Raw genomic sequence first — 27,478 nt, forward strand, 5'->3', positions numbered from 1 at the left:
ATGTGAAAGTAGTTTGAGTGGTGGATATTAGCAGTTATTTGGATTGAGAAGGACAGCAGAGGGATAGAAGAGGGAAAAAAGGTTAGCATTTATATTGTATGTGGGTCGAAGTTGAATCTCCCAGGGCCCTAAAAGGTTGTGCAGAATTTGAATTTGAATTTAAAATATTTATATAGCGCAGCGTACACCAAACGGTTTCTTGGCGCTTTAGGAGGCATGAGAAGCAAAAAAGTGAAGAGGGAAAATTATTGAGGGAAAGCTTGGACGAACAAAAAAGTTTTCAGGCCCTTGCGAAAGAGGGAGTAATGTTTGGTCGCTCGTAGATGGTCTGGGAGGGAATTCCAAAAAGTGGGAGCCAAAACTGAGAAATTGGACCCTCCCAATTTTTTCCTCTTGTAGCGAGGGACCTGTAAAAGGGATTGGGAGGATGATCGGAGCTGTCTGGTGGGGACATATTCTGTTAACAAAGAAGAAATGAAAACAGGGGCCATTCCCTGGCGTGCCTGGAAAACCATGCAACCGGTTTTAAAGAGTACACGTTGCTGGACAGGCAACCAGTGTAGCGCCTTCAGTAGTGGCGTGGAATGATGGAAGCGGGAGAGACCGTACACCAGCCGTTCTGCCTGGTTTTGTACGAGCTGGAGTTTACGTAGGCTATAAGCCGGGATGCCATTGTACAGGGCATTGGCATAGTCTAGCCGGGAGATCACAAGGGCAGACATAATAAGTTTAAGTGCCAGAGGGGAAAAAAATCGGGACACAGTGCGGATAGTGCGGAGCATGAGAAAGCAAGAAGAGACAACAGAACTGATTTGTGAGTGAAGTGTAAGATGATTATTGATTTTTATACCTAGGGTCTTGACTGTGGAAGAGGGAACAGGGGAGGAACCAAGGGAAGAAGGCCAAAAGGAAGAATTCCAGGGACTGGAAGAGCCACCAGTGAGCACCAACTCGGTTTTGTCCGGGTTCAGCTTCAGGTGGTTGTGGCTCATCCAGTCCCTGATGAAGATCATGATAGTTTGAAAATTAGAGATAGCGTGGGGGGAAGAGGAGAGATTGAAGACGAGCTGGAGATCATCTGCATAATTGTATACAGTGACCTCCAGCTGCTGGAGTGCACAGATTAGAGGGTAGATATAGAGGTTAAACAGTAGGGGAGAGAGAGAAGAACCCTGAGGGACACCACACGTGATCTTGAGTGAAGTTGCCGTGAAATCCCCCAGCCGGACCGCCTGTGTGCGATCCCGCAGGAAGGACGAGAGCCAGACTAGTGCTGAGCCCCCGATTCCCGCCGCTCTGATACGTGAAAGCAAGATGGAATGATCCACCGTATCAAAAGCGGCGGAGAGATCGAGGAGCACCAGGGCTTGATGTTTGTTTTGGTCCAAGCCCTCCCTGAGGTTGTCGAGGACCGACACCACGACGGACTCAGTGGAGTGCTTAGGACGGAAACCCGCTTGACAGGATGCCAAACCTCCAGTGGCCTCCACGTGAGCGCTAAGTGCCGAGGCAACATGGCGCTCAAGCACCTTGCCCAGGTAGGGCAGCAAGGAGATGGGCCGGTAATTAATTGGAGTGGATGGACCGGCGCCTGGTTTCTTCAGAATAGGCACAATAGTGGCCGCTTTGAGGGCTGGAGTCACAACCCCTTGTACAAGGGAACTATTGAGGAAGGTGATGGGGGGCTGAGTACAAACGGAATAGATTTGTTGGAGAATACGAGCCGGACAAAGATCGGCTGGAGAGCCTGACTTGACTTTGAGGAGTGTTTCCAGGAACACCTCTTCCGTGAAAAGGGGGATTGAAGTTAGAAAGGGTTGAAGGATAGGAGGGAGGGGATCCACATAAGTTGCAGAAGGAGAAGGGATATTGCTCTTGATATTGGCGATTTTTTCAAGGAAGTAGTAATTCAGAGAGTCACACAAAGATTGAGTGGGGGGAGGTTTAGACATAGTCCTCTCTGAAAAAGCTAGCTCATGGACGATGGTAAAAATTTCTCTCGATTGATTTCCTGCTGTTAAGATTTTAGATGAGAAATGGGCGGTTTTGGCTTCTAAGATAGCTTTTTTGTATTCCTGCAATAGTGTGGTGTAGTGCGTCTTCTGCAGGGGGCAATATTCCCTTCTCCATGATCTCTCAGCACGCCGGAGTGAGAGCTTTTTTTCCTTTAGGTCTTCATTAAACCACCGATTCGCCTCCTTGGGTCTTTTGGTTGATATCCGGCGTAAGGGGGCTAATAAATTACAGCCTCCCGCAAGCCAGGTGTCAATCCCAGCAGCTTGTGACGAGGAAGGTAAACCGACCAAGTCGGGTGCAGAAAGTAGGAGAGAGGATGATAGTGAAGTCAGGTCAACACGGTTCCAGTTCCGTGCCCAGGTGTTTTTTACCAGCGGGATCTTAGCAGCAAGGTTAAGGTGAAGAGAGAAGAAAACAAAAGCATGGTCAGACCATGGACAAGGGGACACTGATATGAAAGAGATGGAATGGTTAAAAGACCAGACTTGGTCTAACCCGTGGCCGCCTATATGTGTGGGGACTAGGATATGGGAGGTAAAATTTAATGACTGAAGTAATTCAGTAAATTGCTTTGAAGCTGGGCATTCGGACGGATCGTTGGGCCAGTAGTTGAAATCGCCCAACACCAAGACGGAAGCATAGTTGACCACTAACGTGCCCAGTAAATCCTGAAAGGCCGATATAAACAAGGGAGTAGACTGGGGTGGTCGATATGTTAACAGACAGACAAGCGGGGGGGGGGAGAAGGTGGCAGAGCGAGCCACGAGGTACTCAGTGGAGTCGATAGAGGTGAAAGGGAGAAGTTGAAAGTTATACTCTGATCTAGCAATGAATGCCACGCCACCCCCTTTTTTCCCTGCCGGGCGGTCAACACGAAGGGCCGCATAAGCAGGGGGGAGAGCAGCCAAGAGAGATGGGAGTGAGGACTCACAAAACCACGTCTCGGTTAGACACAATATGTCAGGCTTATGGGAGTCAAGCAGGATAAACAGATCTTGGTGGTGTTTCACCGCCGATCTGGTGTTCAATAGGATGAAGGACAGGGGAGGAGGGAGGGTAGGAGGGGGTGAACGGGGCAACAAAGGGGAAGAAGCAAGACCAAGGGTGGAGATAGTGCTGCTAACGGAGGATGGAAGCGGCCAGTTACCTTGCATATGTTTAAGACTCTCCGAGGAGTAGGCGATGAGAGGGGCATAAGGGCACGCCCCTAGCCCCGGCCGGCCGCGGACGGGCGCAGACGGGCTTAACTCAGGCGCAACTCAGGCGCAACTCCGGCGCGCCTACGACGCGCCCGCTGCGCTGACACATGGTAAATGTTTAAATAGGATATGACGCTGGGGGTGTGGCGGAGGTCGAACTCGCCGACCAACCCAATCCAAAATGGCGCCCGCGGTCGCTGGGGAGCACCGTTAGGCGGTCAGTCCACAGCGGGTGGCTGGCTTCTAGGGAGGAACAGGCAGGATGGAAGGTGAGTGTTCCTGCTAGTAATCAGCAGGACCGAGTGAAGGGGGGTTATTAAAAATAGCGCCGCTGCTCGTAATCAGCAGGGTAGGAGTTTAAGAAATTAAAATTCCCTGCTCGTAATCAGCAGTAAAATAAAGTAAAAACTGAGTTGCCTCAGCGCTCCAATAGTCGCGCACAAGCCCTCTGCCACCGGGCTGTTTGCGATGAGGACCAAAGGTGTGTGAAAGGCCGGCTTTAGACTTCTATATTGATCTGTGACAATACTTTTACTGATTCATTGCAGATGAATAAATGTATAAAATATAAACAAAAATAGCACATACAGAATAAAAAAACGTATTACTACACACATTACATAGGCAATGTTGAAATATATTTGCGTCGGAATGCAATTATATAAACAAATGCCAGAACTTGCATCACCCATGCGAGTTTGTGTGTTGTACACCATACCCATAACTGTTGTATGTGTGATGTACACCTTAACTGGTGAATTTGAGTGGTTTTAGACATTTGAGCCCGAAAAGTAACTCAGTTTTGAATTGTGGCTTTTTTTCAGTGAATTTCTATGTGTTTTTAATCAAACACTTTATTCCCATCCCTCGCTTTTGGCCGTGTGCAGAGGGGTTGTCCTATGGCCAGGCCCTGCACCCAACCTGCTGAGAGGCAGCCAACTCCAACTGTTAGTCATTTGTTCTCTGTATGTCTCTTTCTCTATATGTCTCTGCCTCACACCAAATTTACCTTTCTTTTTTTATTAACGCTTTGTGAAAGTCTCAACTTGCATCAGATTTATGATGTTTCACAAATGGCAGGGGAATCCACTACTTAAAATGACCACTCGTGCAATCACACCGCTTTTTGACTCACAAATCGCACACTATTCTCTGACTTCCATAACTTTTTCGCCTCTGTTATGTCCACAAAAATTGATATGCTGAACTATGCTCAACGACTATGAAATTAGGTGCAGACCCGTCCATGGGATCAACAATTATAGGCAAATCAAAAAATGCCTTTTCAATGTCAGTCACTACTGTATAGTTATAGTTCATATACACGTTCCATTTAAAAAAAAAGGTATTTTCTGATTCTGCATCATCACATTAATGACGATTGAGACCACCTAATCCTATTTGAAGATCAAGGAGCAGAATTTCCAGAAGGGTTGGGTCTGTTACATTGAAATTGTTGATTCACAAAATTATCACCTGATTCAAATAGATTTTAGCGCTGGAGGGGGGTGGGGGGGTGAATAGGGTTAGTTGGTAAGAATGTGAAAATAATGTGACAAATTTGTATTATTTTGATAAAGACGTTAAGATGTGGTTTGAATTCGGTCACACATTCTTTATGAGCGAGGGCTGCAAAGGAGTAATAGGCTGCATCCAGCTATTCAAGGAACACAACAATGATGGATGGAATGCTTGCAAGGGTCTCGGGCACTGCAATCACTATTGTTTTTCTTCCAGTCACTATTGTTTTTCTTCAACTATGCACAGACAGGCAGAAACAAACCATTTGCAAATCAGCATGGATCCTGGAGCTATCAGTACAGTACAGTTTGATCTGCTTGTCCAGAGCCACTCTGAAGGGGGAAAACATGAAACTCCAGGTTGGTTTTTCATAGTTAGGCATCATCAGCAAGATATAGCTTGAGTCCTGTGGCACAGAGGGCACAGGACCCATGTCTGGGCATAACCACAAGACTCGTTCTGGGCATACCCATAGGGCCCATGTCTGGGCATACCGACAGGACCCATGTCTGGACATACCCACAGGACCCATGTCTAGGCATACCCACAGGATCCATGTCTAGGCATAGCCCCAGGCCCATGTCTGGGCATGCCCACTGCAATTAAGGCCTTGCACTGAACAAAAGAGAAAAGTGAAGGATTCAATGTTTGTAAACGTCTCAGCCACCGCCTTTCACACTAGGCTGTATAAACGTCCATCATTTTCTCACCACTATGCCACTTCAGAGATGTACATAGTCAACTCTGTCTTGATTCTGCTCCAATAAGAACAGTCCAGCCCAAATTGCCATGGCCAGGTCACCTCTGAACAGGAGCACAAGCAACCCCCAAGTCGTTTTTGGCATAGTTTGGCCTCATCAGTAACACACAGCTTTAGTCCTCCAACTAAACAAGCATACACACACAGGGATCAGGCAAAGTGTTGGTCCCAGCCATCAGTGGTGTTCGAAGTAAATTGCAAAAATAATTGTGTACTTTACAATGGGTGCATGCGATTGACTGTAATACCTCAGAGCTCCCTTCACTTAAAAGTCTATAAGAAGCATCTACCTGGAAAACAAGGGATATGAGGTGGAGGAGCCAAGATTTATGATTTTTGCCATTGTTAATACTTCTATGTAACTGTGCCTACTGGGGGACAGTTTTGAGATGAAAATGTCTCCGCAGAACAGTAAATTTGTAGTCAAGAGGCATTTTCTCCTACTGGCACTTTTCTATCAGCTTCTGACATGGCATTTGTATGTGAGGCAATTCTTGCATTAAATTGCCACACAAGACATTAGCCAATTACATTTTCAGATGCATGTTTAATTTCTTTAAATTTTTTGCAAAATTACCTATGTCACAAAGAAACACAAATTAGCACCTTAGTGTTTTCAAGAACCGATTATTGCAATTCCCTTTTCCTGAATGCTCAGGAAAAGGTCCTCAATAAACTCCAGACAGTGCAAAACGTTGCTGCCAGAACCTTACTACACATCCCTAAATTTACATCAACCTCCCCTTACATCAGAGAGCTACATTGGCTCCCTATTAGGAGCCGAATCAAATTTAAGGCTCTGTGTATAGCCTATAAAACTCTGAACAACGCGGGACCACAGTTTCTAAAAGAAGCGCTTTGTCCAGTGGAATAACGCAGGACCTTACGATCAACCTCAGCCTACTTGTTGAATGTCCCTCGGACAAGAAAGGCCAGCTGGGGAGATAGATGCTTTACTATCGCCACTGCCAAATTGTGGAATACTCTACCATTCCACATTAAAACAGCCCCCACGCTTCTCAATTTCAGAAAGAGCCTCAAAACATGGTTATTTTCCTCTTAATCTCCCCCTCATCTCATAAGTGAGTTCTGTAACGCTAGCGCCGAGACACCCATACGGGTATTTGTGCGCTTTAAAAATTGCAAAAAATAAATAAATAAATCCCAATTTAATTCAGCCCTAGGTAACTGCCTATCCATCTCCTAACAGAGACAGCGTGAACGCATTTTCTGTAATTAACACCTGCCCCAGTAAGCCTCCTCCATCTGTCGTAACGTGGCTGCCTGACCCTGTGTGTGACAGGACAGGCAGCACAGGAAGGGCGTGGGGAAGAAAGGAAGTAGGTGGGGAAAAGTTAGTTTGGAGATGAGCACGAGAAATAAAGACGTGCCTTAATTGATCTCCGGCTCCCGTGTCTTTATTGAAGGGAGAGGCGACACTGGCGACGAGGGTGGGATCCTCAATGCTAAATCCCACATCGCTCACACCCTGCCGCCTGTGAGCGGCCGAACACGGCGAGCCTGTAGATCGCGCTGGAGGGACTCGCGCGAACAGAAGAAAGACGCGCTCACCTTCCGCCCGCTACCGCCACTGAAAGCCGGAGCCCAGAAACGAGGCGGCTGATCAGGAAAGGCGACCAGTGACGCACACCGCCTCCGCGTGATACCAGCCCCATGCTGCGCGATACCAGCCCCAACTGCAACGAGTGACAAAAGGGCGCGAAGACGGAGAAGCGCTCGCTGAGGAAGCGACGCGATCAGGCGCCGAAAAGGGTGAGTCCTGATGAAAAACTGACGCTAAGTGCAGCTGACACCCTAAATTTGCCAGCAAACTGCTTACAAGCGCCCCTGCAAATACAAAAGTACAGAACATACTTGGCACCACGTGTCCCAGACGGCGGCCATTTTGGAGTCAGGCACTGCCTATAGACTCCCATGCACATCATTCGTGTCGGCCATCTTAGGGTCAGGCACCTGGAAGTAAGTGGAAAACAAAGTTCAGTTAACCACAAGCACTCTTCCTGAGCATGTCAGAGCAGCCCAGTTCATCCAGTGATACAGGAGGAACACCAACAACAGGGACGCCAGCGACACAAGACACACCAACCAACGCCGCTGTGATGAATAACACAGGGCTCCAAACGATCATGGGACTGTCATACCTCAGGCCACCAGAGCCACTGGAACTTACCTCTGGCAGCAGCATGGGCCCCAAATGGAAAACCTGGTCCGAAGACTTCGAGGACTATATGACAGGGTCGCAAGTTCAAGACCCTAAACAGAAGTTAATTGCCCTACGCAACCTAGTGGGGAAGGACATTGCCCAACTCATCAAGGAACTGCCTGACGCAGCCACGGCCTCATATGACGACGTCAAAGGAATTCTTGACAGACAATTCCTACATAAGTACAACCTTGACTATGAACGATACACGTTCAACCTTGCCACGCAAGAAAAAGATGAACGAATGGGTGACTTCATATTGCGCATACGACGACTAGCCCGTCACTGCAACTTTGATGACTTCAACACTGAAGACGCACTGCGATTACGCATAATTGAAGGATGTCAGTCTGAATCACTACGGCGACGTCTATTGAAAAAACACTACTCCCTAGCAGAAATCGAAGAAATGACACGCATAAATGATCAAGCAGAGGACCACGCCAAGAAAATGGAGGGGAATAGATCGGATAAGAAGGAACAGGCCTTTCGACTTCAAGCTCACAACCACAAGGACCGGCAGCATCAGACTGATCGGGGGAAATCGAACAAATCAACCTACCACTACTCATCTCGAAGACCCAGAACTGGTCACAGATCACGGGAAACACGTCATGTCAAGTCTACCAAGTCAAACCCAGCCTGTTACAGATGCGGACAGGACTATCCACACTCGGGCCAATGCCCGGCTATGGGGCAACGTTGCCACCGCTGTGGCAGAGACAATCACTTCGAAAACGTATGTCAGGCCAAATCGTCGAAACAAAGATCATCACGCTCAAGACAAAGATCCTCCAGAACTCGATCCTCAACACATCACCACGCACGAGCTGTCAAGGAACGAGACAGACACTCGACCAGCTCATCACGATCCAGTGATCAATCCCTCAGATCACGTCAGTCTCGCCGGTCGAGATCAACATCCAGTGACTCCGCAACACATACACCTGTGTCTCAAGATAGTGATGAATACATATGCATGGTCTCAGACCCGGATCGTCTACGAAAATATCCGAAACTAGACATCCGAATTGGAAGTCACCCAGCTAAATTTGTCCTAGACTCAGGCGCTTCCCTGAACTACATCTGCGCTCTAGAATATCAAAGCATGAAACCACGTCCTGCGCTGGAACCTGCAGCAGTGAGAATATTCACGTGGATGTCCAGGAAGCCTCTACCGTGCCTAGGTCGGTTCCACACCACCCTATCGTATCGGGACCGAGTGATCCCAGCGTATATCCATGTGGTAGAAGGTCCAGATGTAGCCGACTGCTTGCTCAGCTTGCCAATGGCAGAACGGCTCAAACTGGTAGAACTCCTCTACATGACCGAAGACACCCCAGACATTGTGGCAAAGTTCCCCAACCTATTCAAAGGACTTGGAAAGTTAAACCACTTTAAGGTCAAATTGCACATCGACGACCGAGTCACACCTGTGGCACAACATCATCGGAAAGTGCCATTCCATCTGCAACAAGCAGTAGACGACGAACTACAAGAATTGCTCAAAGCAGACATCATCGAACGCACATCCGGCCCCACTCCGTGGATATCACCTGTGGTTGTCGTCCCCAAGAAGGGACAGAACAACAAAGTGCGTCTATGTGTGGACATGCGTGCAGCCAACGTAGCTATTGAACGAGAACGTCACCCTGGGCCACACATCAGTGACATGATTACCCGTCTCAACGGAGCTACCATATTCTCAAAACTGGACCTCAACAAAGGTTATCACCAACTTGAACTCCATGAAAGATCTCGTTACATCACCACATTCACAACTCATCAAGGCCTATTTCGTTACAAACGCCTAAACTTTGGCATATCATCTGCTGCCGAAATCTTCCAGGAAACAATCAGACGTGTAATCCAAGGGATACCGAACACTTTCAACTACAGTGATGATCTACTGGTGTATGGCAAAGATCAAACTGAACATGACACTGCCCTTGACAGAGTGTGCCATGCGCTCCTCAATGCAAATCTCACTCTGAATTCAGCCAAATGTGAATTCCACAAATCCAACATGAAATTCTACGGACACATCTTTTCCAAGGATGGTATGACTCCAGACCCCGAAAAAGTATCGGCCTTGGCAGACACACCAACACCTCAAGATGTGGGCGACCTTCGCTCGTTTCTCGGCATGGCAAGCTACTGTGCCCGGTACATTCACGACTTTGCCACGCTCAGTCACCCACTGCGGGAACTCACTCGCCAAGGACAACCCTTTGAATGGTCGGACAGATGTCATCACTCTTTCAAGAAGATCAAAAAGGCTGTCAGCTCTGCGATAAATCTGGCCTACTTTGATGTGAAAAAGCGGACTGAACTCACTGTAGATGCCAGCCCGGTCGGGCTTGGTGCCATCCTTGCCCAATACACTGAGGACTCTGACCAGCGCCACATCATCGCCTACGCCAGTCGTAGCCTCACTGACACTGAGATCCGGTATTCTCAACCGGAGAAGGAAAGCCTGGCCGTAGTCTGGGCGTGTGAACACTTCCACCTCTTTGTCTATGGCAAACATTTTACCATCGTCACTGATCACCAGGCTCTCATTACCATATTCGGCAACCCCAAGGCCAAGATGCCTCCGCGCATTGAGCGGTGGGGCCTCCGTCTGCAGGACTACATCTACACCATTGTCCACAGGCCTGGGAAGTCAGACAATCCCGCCGACTATATGTCACGACATCCTAAAGCGTCTGCTACTGCTCCGCCATCAATTGCTGAAGAATACTTGCACTTTGTCATTGATGCAGCGTGTCTTCCCACGGTCCCGCTTGCCGCCATTCAAAAAGCATCCGCCCAAGACCCTACCATTCAGGCTGTGTCCGAACGCATCCGCAACTGCTCTTGGCGCCACGTGCCGGATGACCAAAGTCCTCTCTCTCGGGAGCTCCTTGCCTTCCGACATGTCCAAGACGAACTTTCCATCAGCAGTGAAGGTCTTATTCTGAGAGGGGGGAGGATCGTCATTCCCCAGAAATTGAGACAAGGAGTCATCAACCTTGCCCATGAAGGCCACCGAGGGACAAGCGCTACCAAGAAGGCGCTAAAGGAACGTGTCTGGTTTCCAACGTTAGACCAGATGGTGGAAGACACCCTCAAGGACTGCACATCATGCCAATTAGTAAGCCGAGATGAGCCTCCAGCTCCACTACAGATGTCAGAACTACCTGAAGGAGTGTGGCAACAAGTGGCCGTAGACTTCTTTGGACCCCTGAAGTCAAGTCAATACATCCTTGTCATCATGGATGAATATTCCAGATTTCCATTCGCACACCTCATACCTTCCACCAGAGCTTCCGCAGTAATCCCAATACTTGACGAAACATTTGCAGCATGGGGCATCCCTCTGCGCGTCAAGTCAGACAATGGGCCCCCATTCAACGGCCACGAATTTGCTAATTTTGCAACACATCTTGACTTCAAACATCAAAGAATCGCACCACTATGGCCACAAGCCAATGGCATGGTGGAAATATTTATGGGAACATTAAAAAAGGCAGTACAACAAGCAGAACTGGCTCACAAAGACATCCAACAAGCACTGAATGAAGTGCTGAGGGCATACCGTACCACGCCCCACAACACCACAGATCAATGTCCAGCTACTCTCATGCTAGGGAGAGCTCCACGCACCCGACTGCCCACCATGGTCAGTGCGAGCCAGTCTCGACCTCCAAACATCGATCATGAAACACTAGTCAATATTGATCAGGAAAAGAAACTGAAAATGAAGACATATGCTGATCAGCGCAGGCATGCCAAGCACACCGATATCAGAGAAGGAGACTGGGTGGTAGTTCGACGAGATCGAGGAACAAAAGCAGACAGTCGCTACCTTGCCCATCCGCTAAAAGTCAGCCGCCGGAAAGGAACTATGATCACGGCTCAAGGCAATCATAAGAAAATCACACGAAACGTATCACACTTCAAGAAATGCAATCCACCTGGAACAGATGACCACCACCCGTGGGAATCGTCTACTGACTCTGAAAGTCGAAGCAGAAGCAGTGATTGCGGTTCATCCAGCCCAGCAAGACAGGATCACCCTGCACATCACCGACACACTCCAGAAAGATCTGAGAGACCCCGACGGCAAACTCGACGGCCGGAACGCCTCATCGAGATAATCTAAGATACAGTAAGACTTTGTACAAAAGGGGGAGATGTCGTAACGTGGCTGCCTGACCCTGTGTGTGACAGGACAGGCAGCACAGGAAGGGCGTGGGGAAGAAAGGAAGTAGGTGGGGAAAAGTTAGTTTGGAGATGAGCACGAGAAATAAAGACGTGCCTTAATTGATCTCCGGCTCCCGTGTCTTTATTGAAGGGAGAGGCGACACCATCTTTGCTCAATACAACACTGCGCTTACTGCTTTGTGTGATATATGTCAAGTACAGGTTTCCCCACAGGCCCTCCATACGCTTAGGAGACAGTTCTCCTCTCTAAGCTTGAGGCTGTGCTCTTGTTGATACACATCCTCCATCCACTGTACACATGAGCCATGGAATCACTGCCCACTTGATCCACACATACCCTATGCATAGTGGAATTGCTATTAAACTTTGCCCGCTTGCATGTCACTATCACTTTAGTTGATTTAGTGTCAGTTAACATATTAGGTCACAGTAACAGTCCTCAAACACGCCCCAAAAGCAGGGCAAGGTCATACTTTGTCCATACCAATATGACCATGTCATACACGAACACTAATACAGGAATCCCGACACCATGCACACCTCACGATTATACACTTTAGCCTGAGGCCCAGACATTTATGTAAAGGTAGACTCCTCTTTGTAAATTACTAGCACGCACTACCAAATCTTCCATACCGCATCACCGTTATGGACTCTCTGAAAATGCCCTACATGGCTTTCACCAAGGAAGAGGCCATGATTCCCAAGTACATTTTGTTTGCTTTCAGTTCATTCATTCATGCATGTGCCATGTTCTCTGTAGCAGACTATAGGTTGTGCAAGAGAACCGAAGAAACAGTTATTGGCGTGGATGTAGTGGCAAAATGGCCATCACATCTTCGGAGAGGAGACTGGAGGTACTGTGAAGAAAACGAAGAGAAGGTGGCAAAGAACCAAAGATAGACGAAAGATGGACTACAAAAGTTGGAAAGGAGAAAGAGAGCAAGAAGATGTGAAGGATAAGGAATGGGTGATTAAATAAAACATGAAGCTTAAATAGGGTAAGAAAGGAGAAGAGAAGGAGATGGAGCACGGGAAGGGTAAATGGAAGGCAGAAGGCGAAAATGGGAGGGGAAAGTGAAAATGGAAGGGGAACGGAATAGAATAATATATGTGTGTGAGAAAGAATAGAAGAGAAAAAAAATCAAGGGAAAAAAGAAGACAGTTATGAAGGACAGGTGTGATTGAAAACAGAGGTCAGAATAAGATTAAGAGGGGTAGGAATAGGTAGGAGAATGACATCAGAAAGGAAAAAGAAAATAAGGAAAAAGAAACAGTTGTTGTGAGAGGCAAAATCGAAGAGAAACAAGCATTGGAAATGCAATAGGTCTCGCATTAGAAAAGTTGGAGCTATTGGTCTTGTAAATTACAAATATTTTATTTATGTGTTGGTTTTTAAAATAGCTACATGGATAGCTTTGTCATTTACAATGCCAATAGTTATAACTTTCGCGAATGTGACACCTATAGCATTTGGAATTCAACATGTTTTGCATTTACGTGACTTAGATGGCAGCTCTGGTCGTTAGGCCACATCTCTAGAGAGCACGAGAGTGCAGCAGGGAAGAGAAGCACAGAGAGGGAGCACAGAGTGCAGCAAGGAAGAGAAGCACGGAGAGGAAGCCCAAGAGTGAAGCAAGGGTGAGATGCAAGGACAGGGAGCCTGAGTGCAGCAGGGGACAGAAGCATGGAGAGGGAGACAGAGTGTATCAGGGGCGAGAAGTACGGACAGGGAGCCCAAGAGCGAAGCAAGAGAGAGAAGCAGGAGAGGGAGTCTGAGATTATAGAAAGGGAGAGAGTTGAGTATAGAAAGGGAGAAGATGAGTTTGGGAGAGAGGCATGAGAGGTGGAAGGCAGAGCAATGGAGATAGACCTGGGAAAGGAGTAACCATGGGGGAGATGAAGATGAGAACAACAGGGAAAACTAGTGGTGTTGACTAATGCCGAAATGGTATAAATGATGCTGTGTTAGTGCTCATTGACAATTGTGTGTACCTTGAGGAGAGATGGGAGAGGGGAGGGGAGAGAAGGGAGAGGGAGGAGAGAGGGGAGAAAGGGAGGAGAGTGTGGAGAGAGATGGTAGAGGGGAGGGGAGAGGAGAGTGAAGAGAGGGGGGAGAGAGAGAGGAGAGAGGAGACAGGAGAGAGGAGAGTTGTGAGAGGGGAGAGTGGTGAGAGGGAGGAGAGTGGTGAGAGGGAGGGTAGAGTGGGGATAGAGGGGGAGGGGAAAGTGATGGGAGAGTGAGGAGTGAGGGGAAAAAGAGAAGGGAGGGGAGAGTGATGGTGACTAACAACCATTGATAAAGGCAATAGTCCTGACTTGATGTTACTTGTTGCATCATATATCTGGATGTAATGACAGAAACTGCAAAATACAAGTCGGGCGGCACACTATGCTAAGCACAGATTTGTAGCTTACTTAATTACATTGCCCACGCCCCTTTGAGAAACACCCGCCCCCCCAGTTTTTACATCCCACTTAAAGCCCTGAGTAAGCTGGTAGCTTTGAGCAACTGGTGTAGTAGGGGTTCAGTGATTTGTAGCAGCGGCTATTTTTCTTGTATTCCTTAACCTTAAAATAACAACAACAAAAATGGAGTCGTAAAGTGGAGCTACTCTGACTCTCTGAGCATACGTTAGCTAACGCTGCTCCTAGTTTGCTTGACAACACGCAGGTCGCATTGACCAATAGCAGAGTGCGGAACATCAAAGAGGCTCTCTACCTCCTGAGCAGTAATTAGGGATGTGATGTTAACGAGCGCCGCTCAGATTCCAGGCAGCCTACGGGAGCCCGGGAGGTCTTGGGGGTCCGTGAAGACATGCCTACTGAGCGGGAGCTAATCGAACACAAGCTGGGCTGCTAATTGGCAGGTTTAGAGGGGTCAGCAGCAACGCTCGTTCATTTATCTCAGACAATGCGAGTAGTTTTCAAAAGAACAGCGAGCCAACACGGAGGGCATTGCTGTGGGGAGGGGGAGGAGAAATTAAGCTTACACATGTAATGTAGTATTGTACCGAGTTTGAGGTGTCCGGTAAGGAGGGAACTGGTAAGCATCCATTTCCTGGTGGGCATGTGTAATACTACTGGTGTATGATGACGATGCATTCATATTACAAGATGTTCTGATCAGCACTGCAGTGCTACTTGTTGCCAGGACTGCTTCTGGTGGGACATCTATGAAACCTATATTTGAAGAAAGGAGTTTTCAGCTAATGAATGTTGGCACGTGCTGGCACTCAAATGTAAACACATGTCTTGCAATTTAAAAAGATAGAGCTTTGTACGTAAATATCACATATGATTTTATTCTTTTCATCAATTTTCCTTATGAGTAGTCATAAATCCTAAGACAGGCATGTGTTTCCCGTGTCCCTACATTATCGCTTTTTCAAGCCTAACACAGTTCTGTGAAAACGTCTCGGTATTCGGTTTCAGGCGTTAGACTGTATAAGTCTCCCCAGGCGATTTTATATTTCCCATAAAGTTGATCAGTTATGAAGTAGTCTTCACATTGACAAGATTTCAGATTGCTTGCTGTAGGTAAAGCATGATGTGGGGGGGGCGGAGCGGGGGTGTGGGAGGAGGGAGAGCGGATTAAGGAGTTTTAAAAGAACAGCGAGCCAAGATGGATGGCATAGCTGTGGGGAGGGGGGAGGAGAAATGCGACACGGCAGGCAGGGGAGGGGGCGGAGCAGGGGTGTGGGAGGAGGGAGAGCGGATTAAGGAGTTGAGATTGTTACAGGTGAGGGCCTCCAATACTGAATCTCTGCAAACGGAGATATCTGGCAATTTCCAGGATTGTACCAGTCCTGCCAGTGACAATGCGAGTAGTTTTTAAAAGAAAAGCGAGCCAAGACGGAGGGCATTGCTGTGGGGAGGGGGGGAGGAGAAATGCGACACAGCAGGCAGGGGAGGGGGCGGAGCAGGGGTGTGGGAGGAGTGCGGCTGAGGGAACAGACGGCGATTTGATGATGTGCACGCGCATTTTAGGTCAATGCGCTTGCGCATTGACCTAAAACCGCACTGGCACAGCACCAAATCGCCAGTTGGGTAAAGTTTGTTTAAAGCCCTATAGTCTCGCTCTGCTCAATGCGCATGCGCATTGAGAGGTGAGACCTAAAAAGAGGAAGCAATTAAGACAGTGAAGATGAAGGATGTACATAAAAACAGAGGTGGAGAAGTGCAGGTGAAGGAAGAGGGTGATTATGACATTAAAGAATAGACGGTAGAGAGACAAAGAAAAGAAACAAAGAAAAAGAGGTAAAGAGAAAGAAATGGTGAGTAGTTTAACGCGTCCTTGCTGTAGAGCGAGTATGTCAGATGTTTGCATGCAAGAGGGTGAAATGTGAACTTGGGGCATTATGATTTTTTTTCCTCCAAGTGGTTGTTCTGCACACAGCCGACTGAGGTGGAGAGTAGTGTGATTGGCCAGGCAGATCACCACGGAAAAGGAACAGTATGTGGGCGAGACATGCAAATCACACAAAGGCCTAAAATTTCGTTCGGTAAGAATGAGTGCTGTAATGAAAGTAGTAAGAGGCAAAGGTTGAAACATATAGGAAAAGAAAACGTATAAGAGTAAGAGGTATAAAGTGAGAAAAAAACAGTGGTGACAAATTAAGCCATGGCAAAAAATCTAGTTGTTTGAAAAGAGAGAGGGGTGGGACCAGGAGCCTATATTTAAGCAGGTCCTGCACACGTGGCTCCAAGACGAACGTGTCATCGAGAGAGAGTGTAGTTCCTAAAGTGAGGACGGAAGGGGAAAAGACAGGTCTTTTTCCATGTTGCCCTCACACACCCCGAGTGGTATCATGCTTCATCATTGGGCCTTGCTCCTCGTCAGGCCGGCGCTGCAATGCCCGATGGACTCTTTGGTGGATATCTTTTTAGAAGAAGCTGTAAGGTGCGTGTGGGTAAGGGGACAGTGGAGGTTTGTGTGCACATGAAGTGAGATAAAAAATAAGTCAGGGTCAGTCCTATTCTCAAAAAAACTTTAATGACTTAGGTAGATTCTGCTTAAATAAAATGAAATGGACGCCCTAGAGGAATGTATGTTGCTAACGGGCAGTCACTAACGTGGGGTCGACATGTTTCGTGCCCAGTTGTTCCTAAAGAATCGTATGGCACTTCATCAGGACCTATGTGAAAGTGTAGTGCACACCTAATAACAGGCTCCAATAAATTTAGAAGGTAGCCTGGTGCGGGCCCTAGTAGTCCTGTACTGGGCGGTTGGAAACCCGCAGTACACGAGCTACAGCCCGACGGGGATTTTAAGAGAGCACAATGTTGATTCACTCAGCTGGGTGGTGGCAATTTGCTTGTTATCCTACCCTCGTTCTGATTCCCTGGGGAATCTAACCGCTCAGTACAGGACTACTAGGGCCCCGCACCAGGCTACCTTCTAAATTTATGGGAACATCACATTCCCATAGGGCGTCCATTTCATTTTATTTAAGCAGGATCTACCCAAGTCATTAAAGTTTTTTTGAGAATAGGACTGACCCCGACTTATTTTAGATCTCACTTCACGCGCACACAAAGCTCCACTGTCCCCTTACCCACACGCACCCTACGGCTTCTTCTAAAAAGATCTCTACCAAAGAGCCCCGTTTACGGTGAGCCTGTCGGGCATTGCAGCGCCGGCCCGAAGAGGAGCAAGGCCCAATGATGAAGCATGACACCTCTCGGGGTGTGTGAGGGCAACATGGAAAAAGACCTGTCTTTTCCCCTTCCCCTTCCATCTTCACTTTAGGAACTGCACTCTCTCTCATTGACAAAAAAATCTAGTTGACCATACACAAACAGGATTCCATTGAAGCATCAAACATTTAGAAAGCAAGAAGCAACGAGAAACAAAAAAGCGAAAGAGAGTGGGAGGAAAACATTACAATATGACAAGTATGAGGGAGAAGGACAAAGGAAGAGAAATACTGAGGTGAGAAAAAGGGCAAATAATGAGGGAGTGGAGGGAGGACAGAAATGGAAATTAGCTGGAGAAGGAGTGTATAAATGGATGACAAAGCAGAATAGTGCAACATACTGGAAAAAATGGAGTGGCAGAGCAAGGAAAGTAGTATGAAAATGGGAGAAAGGGAAAGCAGCAGAGGTATAAGAGCAGGAAGAGCATGATAAAAAGCAAGAACAAGATTTGTGCCGTGCTTCGGGTCACATGTGACTACATGCTTAAATCCAACTTTAAACAAAAGGCAGGCTGCAGTGGAGCCCCTGCAGAAGCACTACAATGTAGCAAACATGCAATGGTATGACAGACACACCCAGGAAATGACGTAGGCCAGGTTGCATGTCTGCACTCCTGAGGAAGGCAGCAGGAGAGGCGAGCTTACCTCGATACTTCGGAGAGGAGTCGGTCAGGAAAGGCAGCGGGTTCGGATCCAGGACCAGCCTGCAGACAGAGCAGAAGAGCACCCCAAAGACAGCAGCGGCACCCGCTTTCTGCCCATCCTGGCCCAGGAAGTTCACAGGGCTGGGAGGGACATCACAAAGAGAGGTGTCAGGAGACATGAGATCATCCCAAGTCCAGGCAGACCTGCATCAGGCGTCTTTACTAGTCCTCCCACCTATCACTGGCCCTGGAAGCCCCATTCACACTCTGTCTCTTTCTTTAATAAATTGATTTTTTGATCTGCCACAAGGAAAACAAAATAGTTCACTCTGAATGGACATAGTGATCTGAACTGAACTCGGGGCATGTCAATATTTTATAAAGCTCATTACGACTAAGTAAAGGAAATAATAATTTGAGTAGAGAAACTGGTGTTAATTGAATGTATTTGCTCCATACAACATCAACAATTAATGAAGAAAGCTGAGAAAAGCAACGAAACAAAGAAGAGAAGCCAATAGCAAGGGCAGACAAAGGTGGGTCAAACATGAATGGTACCAGAAGAGCTACTTTTAGTTGTGCATTTCTCAAACACAAATTACATTCCATCTTCCCAATGTTATTAAACTTCCCAATTCAAGCTCCTGCTAAGCTTTCTCTAGACTTGTGTGCCTTTAAAGACCATCTGCTCATGCCTAGTTTGATGGTTGCTTGGCTGATTTCCAGTTCCACAGAATTTCCAGACAAGCTCTTTCCTTCTCTCAGAAACCATTGCCTATGATCCCATGGTAATGTAAAGAGTGCCCTGAGCTTATAGAGATCAAGTATCATCAGGTTTGGGTAAGTTAGAACAGGTCTGAGATCAGTAGGCATTCCTCATTCCTGGTGAAAGTCCAGCACACTACAACAGGGAGTTGTGGGGAGCTAGGAGATGGGGCCAGGGCAGGTGGGAGGAGTTTCACCAGACAGTGGTATAGCAACCTCAAGGTATTATTGTTAAGCCAGTGATGACGGTAGGGACTCGCGCTACGTTGAGTGCCCAAGTAACCAGACGTGGAACAAGAATTAGGTGCAAGTCTTCTATTGTCATTGTAAAGCAGGGCTTATCAAACCCGTTTCCTTTTATTAACACCGGTTTAACAATGTTGCTGCCCAACTAATTTACATTTTCAACATACACTTCTTCATCATTGTTGACTTATTGATGCCTCGTATGGCACACCGGGTGACCTAATCACAGCCATCTACTAGCCCCGCGGGGTCGACGCCCACCAGTTTGAGGTCCCTCGTTCCATACACCACTGCAGCCACCTAGTCTCTGGGCTGCAATTGTAGAGGATGCTGAGTAACTCCAAGTTATACGAAGGTGAATAAACAGTAGAAGGAAGAGACTTGACATGACTTTCTATACCTCAGTAATCCAGGGACGCGGTTTAACCTGCCTCTGCAGAGCCTCCGGCGCTTCACCAGAAGGGAGAGAGCGAGCAGCACTACCAGCTGGAGAAGAAACAAAGAGGAGAAGAATGTCAAGCAATGGGAGTTTGGGGAGATCCTGGCGGAATGGGGCAAATATGAACTCAGGCTGCCTTTGCACTGCTGTGCTGGGAAACCATCTGCGACAGGCACTGTCCTCTACTGTCTATGTCCATCTGGTGCCATAGAGTTTGGCGTGCCGGTGTGTGATGTGTGGTAAGCTAGGCATGGGTGCGTCTCCAAGTGTGATGTGAGTTGGAGTAGATTTGGATGTGCTGAATAAGGAGTGTGTGTGCATGCAAGTGTGCGGAGTAGGATGCACAAGAGGCAGGCAAGCCATCCCACCCCCTTTCTGTTGCAGTGGTGCAGTGGTGCATGTCCACTCTTCTGTCCAGTTGACCACATAAGTTATTAAGCCATTTATGCTCCATGATTCACCGCTTCACTTTCTAAAATAAAGGTACCCGGACATCTCCCTCCCACATGCCATCTTATTATCTGTGTCAGCCCTCAAGAGCTAAAGCCCACACTGGTGGTAAATGTGTGCTATACAAATACTGTTAGCATAATAGCATATGCCACACACAATCATGTAACATTCTTTAGCATCTCTATTGAGCATCTGAAGGGTCAACTTTTTAATCCACAGACTTCAGGACAAATGCTGTTTATCGAAAATGAATGAAATTGTGCCTTTTCTCTGCACTATGTAAAGCAATAACTTAATCAGGGTGTTGGTGGAAGGGTGCAAGGACATCCCCAGGTTGGTCACCAACCCATCCACGTGCTCCTCTAATTGGTCCTAATGGCCCACATCCCAAAAGCTTTCCAGCTGTCGCTAGATAATTATGCATCCTTCTTGGGAGAGCTGGATCTTATAGTCAACCATGCCAAGTCATTTGGAATGACATGTGGGCCATCTGCCCCAAGAAATAGATGCTTAAGTATCCAAGGTGTTGATCTGAAACATATGCATAGCTTCTCATACTTGGGGGTAATTTTAAATTTGGCTTGTACCTGGAAATAGCAGGTTAATATGAGGAATGATCAATACACCAAGGCCACTACTGCTACTTTTCAGCCAAGTTGGCGATGAAGCCCTTGTTGCATGATTCATCGTGCCACGTACATCTCAGTGGCTACTTATGGGGCCGGACTATGGGGATATGCTAATGTGGCAAAGTTTACTCTATCTGAAAAAGCCAGTCTGAAAATGCTGCCCCCCTCGAATTGTTTGAGTGCCAAATATGTCATGGCAAATTAAGATTGCCTAATTTAGAAAACCTGAGTAAAGTGCATTTTCCTTTGGCATAGGGTATGGACTAAGCCAGAGGCACAAATGAATATATCAATAATGGAGGACTACATCACTCCTACCTTGGATAGAGTTATACTGCGAATTAAGAATATCAATAATGTATATTATAAAACTGAGAGATCGTATTATTTTGATGACCCAGAATACCTGTTGCAGGTGAGCAGGAACGAAATTAAACATCTGTGTCTTCAATGTTTCGAAGTTGAAAGAAATGTAACCATTAGTAATAAAATATCCTATATTGCGTATTCAGAATTATCATCTGGGATTGGATTGCAGCCATATTTGATAGAAATCACAACTATTCAGCAAATATATATTCTGACTTGATTTATACTAAATATAATATTTTATGTGATGACCTTCCCACATAGCAATGATTGGCCTAGAACATTAGATGCGTGTCTTTGTGACAATCATTAACCTCGAGGAAATTTACTCTTTATCTTTGTTTGTTGCTTTTATACAGGTCCCAGAAGGTCTTGTATTAAACCTCGTTTAAAGGACTAGAATTTTAGACAATGTAAATTGCCACTGAAGTTTTTAAGACAATTACAATCATTCGTAGTTTGCGCCAGTGTTGCAGCATATATTTGACACATAGGAACTCATACATTTGCTGGTGCTGATAAAATGTGAGGTGACTTTGTTTTTAAAGGTTTTAATTCATATTGCAGACATCTATACTTGATTGACTAGTAGATATTCCCATCATTTGCAATTGTGAAGAGGCCATGTTTTCATTGTTTTCTCGGATATTGTCTATATGTATATTTGATTAACTATTTTGCTGTGTCTATTTTATGATATGTGTATGCCTTTTTTTGGTGCTTTTATGACCTTGAAATATATTACTGAGTTTGTCAAATAGTTCTGAGGCATAGAAGACTCTGCTCTAAATTAAAATCCACTCTGTGGGTCAGTCGGCCCTGGGGGCCGTAGTGAACAGAGTAACAGAGCTAGAAGGAAAAGGTCTCTCTGGTGAGTGGATGAACCTCAAAAACAAAACTGTCCACTTGTGCTACTGTGATAGCACTCAGGGGTTACTAAAATACATATAAAAGTAGGGAGCAGCGCCTTCAGTTCTGTGAGGTAAATGCAGGGCCAGACTGGCCATTGCCCCACTGCAGCTGTTGCTACGTGGGCTGCCATAACCAGCTCATGAAGTCGTCCCCTACGGACAGGCTAGTCATTGCCTCCTGCAGTGTGGAACTAGTTTGTACTTTTGTCAGGGTTGATTTTGGTTTCTAGTCCGGCCCTAGGCAAACATTCACTGAAAAAAGGACTAGCCCAAACAGGGAGCCGGTATAGCTTTACTGGGTATTTACACAAGTCCATCGCTCAAATTAATTTCATATTTCCCTATACTAATTCACCACTAATCCTTGTGGGGTTTTGCAGTAGTGTGCTACTCACCGAAAAGTGCTTTGATGCCACATCAGGAGAAGTAATCGCTATTTAAATGCAATAACAAAAACAATTTAGGTAAAAGGGCCCTTGAGACAGTGGGAAATTGTTCTACGTATGATGGAGATTACAAAAGCCTGAGTGACAGAAGTGAGCAGAGAAAATTGTGCAGAGCTTGTATATGTGAGTAGAGGCCTGAGCAGGTGCACCAGCGACTGCCTTAATACGTATCGGAAGCAGGAAGTATAAAAACAAGAGTCTTGGACTGAACATGTATATCAGTGAATTTTTGAATAAGCTGGTGCATGGTGATGAGTGAGATAAAAAATAGAACTGAGACCTCAAATGATCAAATAAGTAAGTGACTGGAGAGATGAGCAGGCCAAACATGAGTGAGGAGCCACACGAGGGAGTGAGGTACTGTGCAAGTGCATGTGTAGGCAGATGCTCAGCATGTATAAGTGAAGGTTATCACAAGGATGAGTGAACTGGGACATGAGTAAGCAGGTGAGTGGGTGTGTGAATTAACAGCAGATGCAACCTGCATTTCCCATCCACTATTTTCTTGATAATCTCACCCAGAGCCAGTGATTAGTTTGTGCTGGTGTTTGACGGAGCTCGGCACCGGAACTAATTTCTAAACACGGTCAGGTATTTATCCACCACATTGTGGCACTGTGTGTCTATTATTTTAGTAGAAATCAATGGACCGTTTAACGATTTAATATACTTCCTAAAAACTGATAACACTAGCACATGGTTTCTGCTTATACTAGCATTTGGCAGCAGGGGTGGGTGGTGCCAGCTACAGCAAACTCCTGAGAAATACTTAGGGCCCTGGCACTGTTTTTTATTTTTACAAATTAAGCACAGCTCAGAGCCATCCAGTGATTCTAGACATGCTCTCTTGGTTGCTGCTTACCGAGAGGGGAGCCAGGATGAGGTGGTACAGCTGATCAGAGACAGTGGGGTCGCATGGCAGGATGATTCTGAAGAGTCACAGGAAACAACAAGAAGACATTCAGAGAAATACATGCAAAACGGTGACACAAAACCCAACAGAACAGAAAATGCAGCATTACAATCAGTGCACTGTACCCTCGAGGCTGTGTAGAAGGGATGACATCAGAAACTCTTCAAAGAAATCAAATAGAGGGGACACAGTGGAGAAGGACCTATTTTAGAAAGACCTAAGACATGACTTTCTAAAGGAAATAACTTGAAGAGAGAAATGCAGGGCTGCAAGGGTGGAGCTTTAAGACCCAGAACCACATCAGAGAGTCCTGCATCATAGGGAAGAAAAGGTGCTGAAAGTAGTGGACGTTAGTGGGATGCTTTAGGATATGAGACTGCAGGAGAGAGACCGTGACGAAATATAAACAACTTTACAACAAATGGCAAAAGTGGTAAAAATGGAATAAGGTGTATTTTCAATCAATCTATGCATATATTCTACACCTTATACGAGACGTAAACATTGAACCCTAAATGTACATATGTGTAACGAAAGTTAAGGATTGAATTAACGGGGTGAGATAAACGCTTTGCCATTCTACCATTTTAGGGTCATATTTAAACACCTGTGTATGCCCATCAGATGCAGTCCAGGCTTCTTGAACAGTTTCCAACACAGACTGGATTATCAAGATGCCAGCTTTGTGATTTTGAGATGCACTTGTTTGTGAGTCAATAAGGAGTTTGAATATGGGGAACACAAGAAGGGACCCACGGGCAAGGGAAATGAAAACCATCTACCATCTCCAATATGCTCTAGCTGTATGGAGAGGCCAATGACTGAATGGGCATACGGAATGAGAAATGTTACTCTTTCTAAATGTAACCAATGTATCGAGCGGTCAAGAGTTTACTAGACAAGAAGAATGAGGGAACCCAGGAATTATAAGAACACCTCCTTCTCACGAGTCCCAGCCAAGCCAAGAATCCCACAGAGTAGATGCCCTTTATCATTAGGTGGGACGGTAAGTCAGAATCCTAGGATGTATGAGCATTGGGCCTAAATACAATCTCATAATGTAAGGTGAACCTATGTTTGGAACCAAATACGGGACCAGAGAAGACTCTTGTAGACTACACAAGATGGCTCTGGAGACTGGACTCCCTCTCACACTTAGTAGTGGTCTCATTTCAGCAGGGAGCAGTCAGATACTTCTGCATGGAAGCTATGTGGAGCTACAGGCAAGGAAAGGATTGGGCAGGGAGCAGAAGAAAGGGGAAGAGACTGGGTGAAAAGGGTGAATTCAAGGGAAAAGATTAAGAGGAAGGGGGAGGGGAAAGGAGAAAGAAACAAGAAAGGGTAAAGAATAAGGGGAAATGTGGAAAGAAGCAGATGAAGAGGAACAGGAAAGAAGGGAGAGTAATGGCGGAGTAAAGGGGGAGGGAGAAGGGAGTTGGCGAAAGAGAAATAGTGAAGGGGAAATAGCCAGGAGGAAGGGAATAGTATGGAAAAGGGAAATAAAGGAGTAGGGAAAGATGAATAGTGAAGGAGTAGGAGGAAGCAGGTAAAGTAAAGAGGGCAGATGGAAGATGGTGCTCTAAGGGCAGAGGGAAGGGAGTGTCTATTATTATTTTGCGATCGGGGAAATGGCATTTTGGTCCATGCCAGACCTTGCACGGTGAAAGATTTTGCCGCTTACTGGGGCAATGTGAAAATGGGGTGCCTGTGTCAGTGTCACTCTATCAGCCATTGATTCATGTGCTACCCTCGAACCAGCTCTGAAATGGAAGAAGGCAAGGGTCATGCTACCGTATAGCAAGCAACTGGGCAAAGAAAACACCCTCTCACCTCCTTCCAACGGTACCAAACACCTACTGTCGACACCTTAGGAAAGAAGAGGGTAGAGGTGGAAATACAACCGGGCATGTACGGGTGCCCGGGAGGCCAGTCGGACTCACTCGTGCGCGGGCTGCGTGGGCGCAGGGGGCTCGTCCAGGTACCAGTCGTCCAAGTTTTGGTCCTCTCCGTCGCTCCAGGTCCCGGGGTCCGATCCGTCCACAGACATGGTGCCCGCTGCTGGTCAACGAGAAGGCAAGGGGTCCCCCGGGGATGGCACCTCGCTGCCCTCCTGGACTGCTCTCGACGTCAGACCTCCAGCCGTGGTGACTGCCGGGGTCTCTCTTCAGGGGACAGGCGTCCCTACAGCCTGCGGAGAGAAGCAGAGAGAGTGAAGAGAGTGCCACGGCGGAAGGGACAGTCTTATCCGAGGATTACCGGCCCTGTGGTATTTCTTAATTGGGGCCTTGCCGCCCCGAGACGCTGAGCTAGGTCAGGCGGTACGGGGGCGGCCTTTGTTCGGCCTTAAGTAGGGATTTCGCCAAACACTGCGGAGATCAGGGGTGCAAGGCCGTGTGCCTCTTCGCTTGTGACACCCTCACGTGTAGGGGCGGGAGACTGTCCCGCAAGGGGCAGCGAGGTCGGCCGAGGTGACTCTGAGCGGTGAGGCGTCCACTGGCTGCAGCAACAGGCTGAGCTGCAGGCCAGGCAGAGGTGCATGGACAGACCCAAAGGGGAAAGGAGTGCTGAAAGAAGTAAAGAGCACTGGCCTCATGTGTAAAGTACATCAGCAGAGTTGGGTTGAGGCAGGGGGTGTAGTAAGTGAGGGTTGAGGTGTATCTGTGGAGCTGTGCGCGGGGTCTGGGAGCTAACACAAGAGGGAGTGATCTAACTCAGAACGAGGTGCATCGCTCCATGTGCCGTGGCCTTAGTATTTTAGGAGCAGGAATGGATTCGTGACGTGCTTTGGGAGAGCCTTGTGCGAGAGAGGTTCAGCATTGTATTGTGTGCAAGAGCCAAGAGGTGCTGCACGCATAACACTGAGGCGCGCTGGAAAGGCAGATCTAGGGTTTACTCTATTGGTTTATTAATTTACTTTGATGAGTTGTACAGCACAGCAATGTGACCTATGGCAGAGCGCTGCAATGTGTTGATTGGTGTGATTAGTGTTTAATGGCAGGTGGCGGTGTGTGGGGGTGCATTCAGCCTTTCATCCATATGTGGTCGATAAAATGAGTACGATTGAGTTGGGTAACAATATACATCTGTTATTTCAGCACCAAGATACCCGTAGTGGTGAACGTGCGCTTTACAAATACACCTGTTATGTTATGTTATTCAGTAAGAAACTCAAGACCTGGTTGATCCCCCAGTAACCTGTGTACCAAGCATAGTCTCCGAGCCGAGCACTCACTGGCACAGGGAAGCCCTCGGGTAGCTATGCGCTCTACAAATCTTAAACATAAACATAAGAAGGGGTACATTAGCGGGGCTGTACGTGACTCCCCTCTTGTAAAGGAATAAATGAATTGACGGCATGACCCAGCAAGGGGTCCCCTCTGTGCAGGGTCGGAATGGGTGCTCAGGAGCCGAATGATAGAGCTGGGCGTGTGCATGGGGTGCAGCACAGGGGAAGCTCTGGAAACTACAGGCGGTGGAGGAGCATGGACAGAACAAAGAATACAGTCAGAGCTAGAAGGGCTGGGGATGCTATAGGTCAGGACTGAGGCGCATGGATGCACCTCAGTGAATGCCCAGTCCTGGGTGTTCAGTGGCAAGTGGCCACTCAAGGATGAGGTGCATCATTCGAGCAGGACTGGAACTGAAGAAGGTCAACATTGGGGCACATCTGCAGGCTTGTGCGGACTCCCCACTACTGGCATTATTGCAGTCAGAGGCAGCAGGCCAACACTGTGGCACACCTTAGGTTGTACCTCGGTAATAGAACAGCAGTCTGGGCGGTGTGTCAGGGTTCGGGCGCATCAGCAGTGTTTAATTTGAGATTGGGGAGGGGGGCAGTACGTCATTTTCATCATCCGACTTTGATGTAGAGCGAGAGAGAGAAAAGAAAATGGCAAAAGAAGTAGGAGAGAAAGATAGAAAAACGGGGACAACAGGAGAAAGCAGGAACGGGAAGCGTAGGGTGATGAAAGAAAGAGGCAGGAGGTGAAATCAAGACTAGGCAGCCGTGACATTCAGCCATCACTTCATTGAGCA

At 47.1% G+C, this 27,478-nt stretch overlaps 1 protein-coding gene across 1 annotated transcript in view; it reads right to left on the minus strand.

Moving 5' to 3' along the window:
- STRA6 (signaling receptor and transporter of retinol STRA6) overlaps positions 1–27,478 on the minus strand; it is a 391,584-nt gene that overhangs the window by 202,459 nt on the left and 161,647 nt on the right. Inside the window, exons 3-6 of the mRNA XM_078685067.1 lie at positions 25,384–25,631; positions 23,393–23,459; positions 19,684–19,769; positions 18,274–18,413 (exon numbers count right to left, since the gene is read on the minus strand). Of these exons, the coding sequence (XP_078541193.1) occupies positions 18,274–18,413; positions 19,684–19,769; positions 23,393–23,459; positions 25,384–25,490 (400 nt within the window). The 5' untranslated portion in view covers positions 25,491–25,631. The remainder of the gene's footprint in view (positions 1–18,273; positions 18,414–19,683; positions 19,770–23,392; positions 23,460–25,383; positions 25,632–27,478) is intronic.

Source organism: Lissotriton helveticus, chromosome 3_2 (genome assembly GCF_964261635.1).
Source record: "Lissotriton helveticus chromosome 3_2, aLisHel1.1, whole genome shotgun sequence".
Taxonomy (NCBI): Eukaryota; Metazoa; Chordata; class Amphibia; order Caudata; family Salamandridae; genus Lissotriton; species Lissotriton helveticus.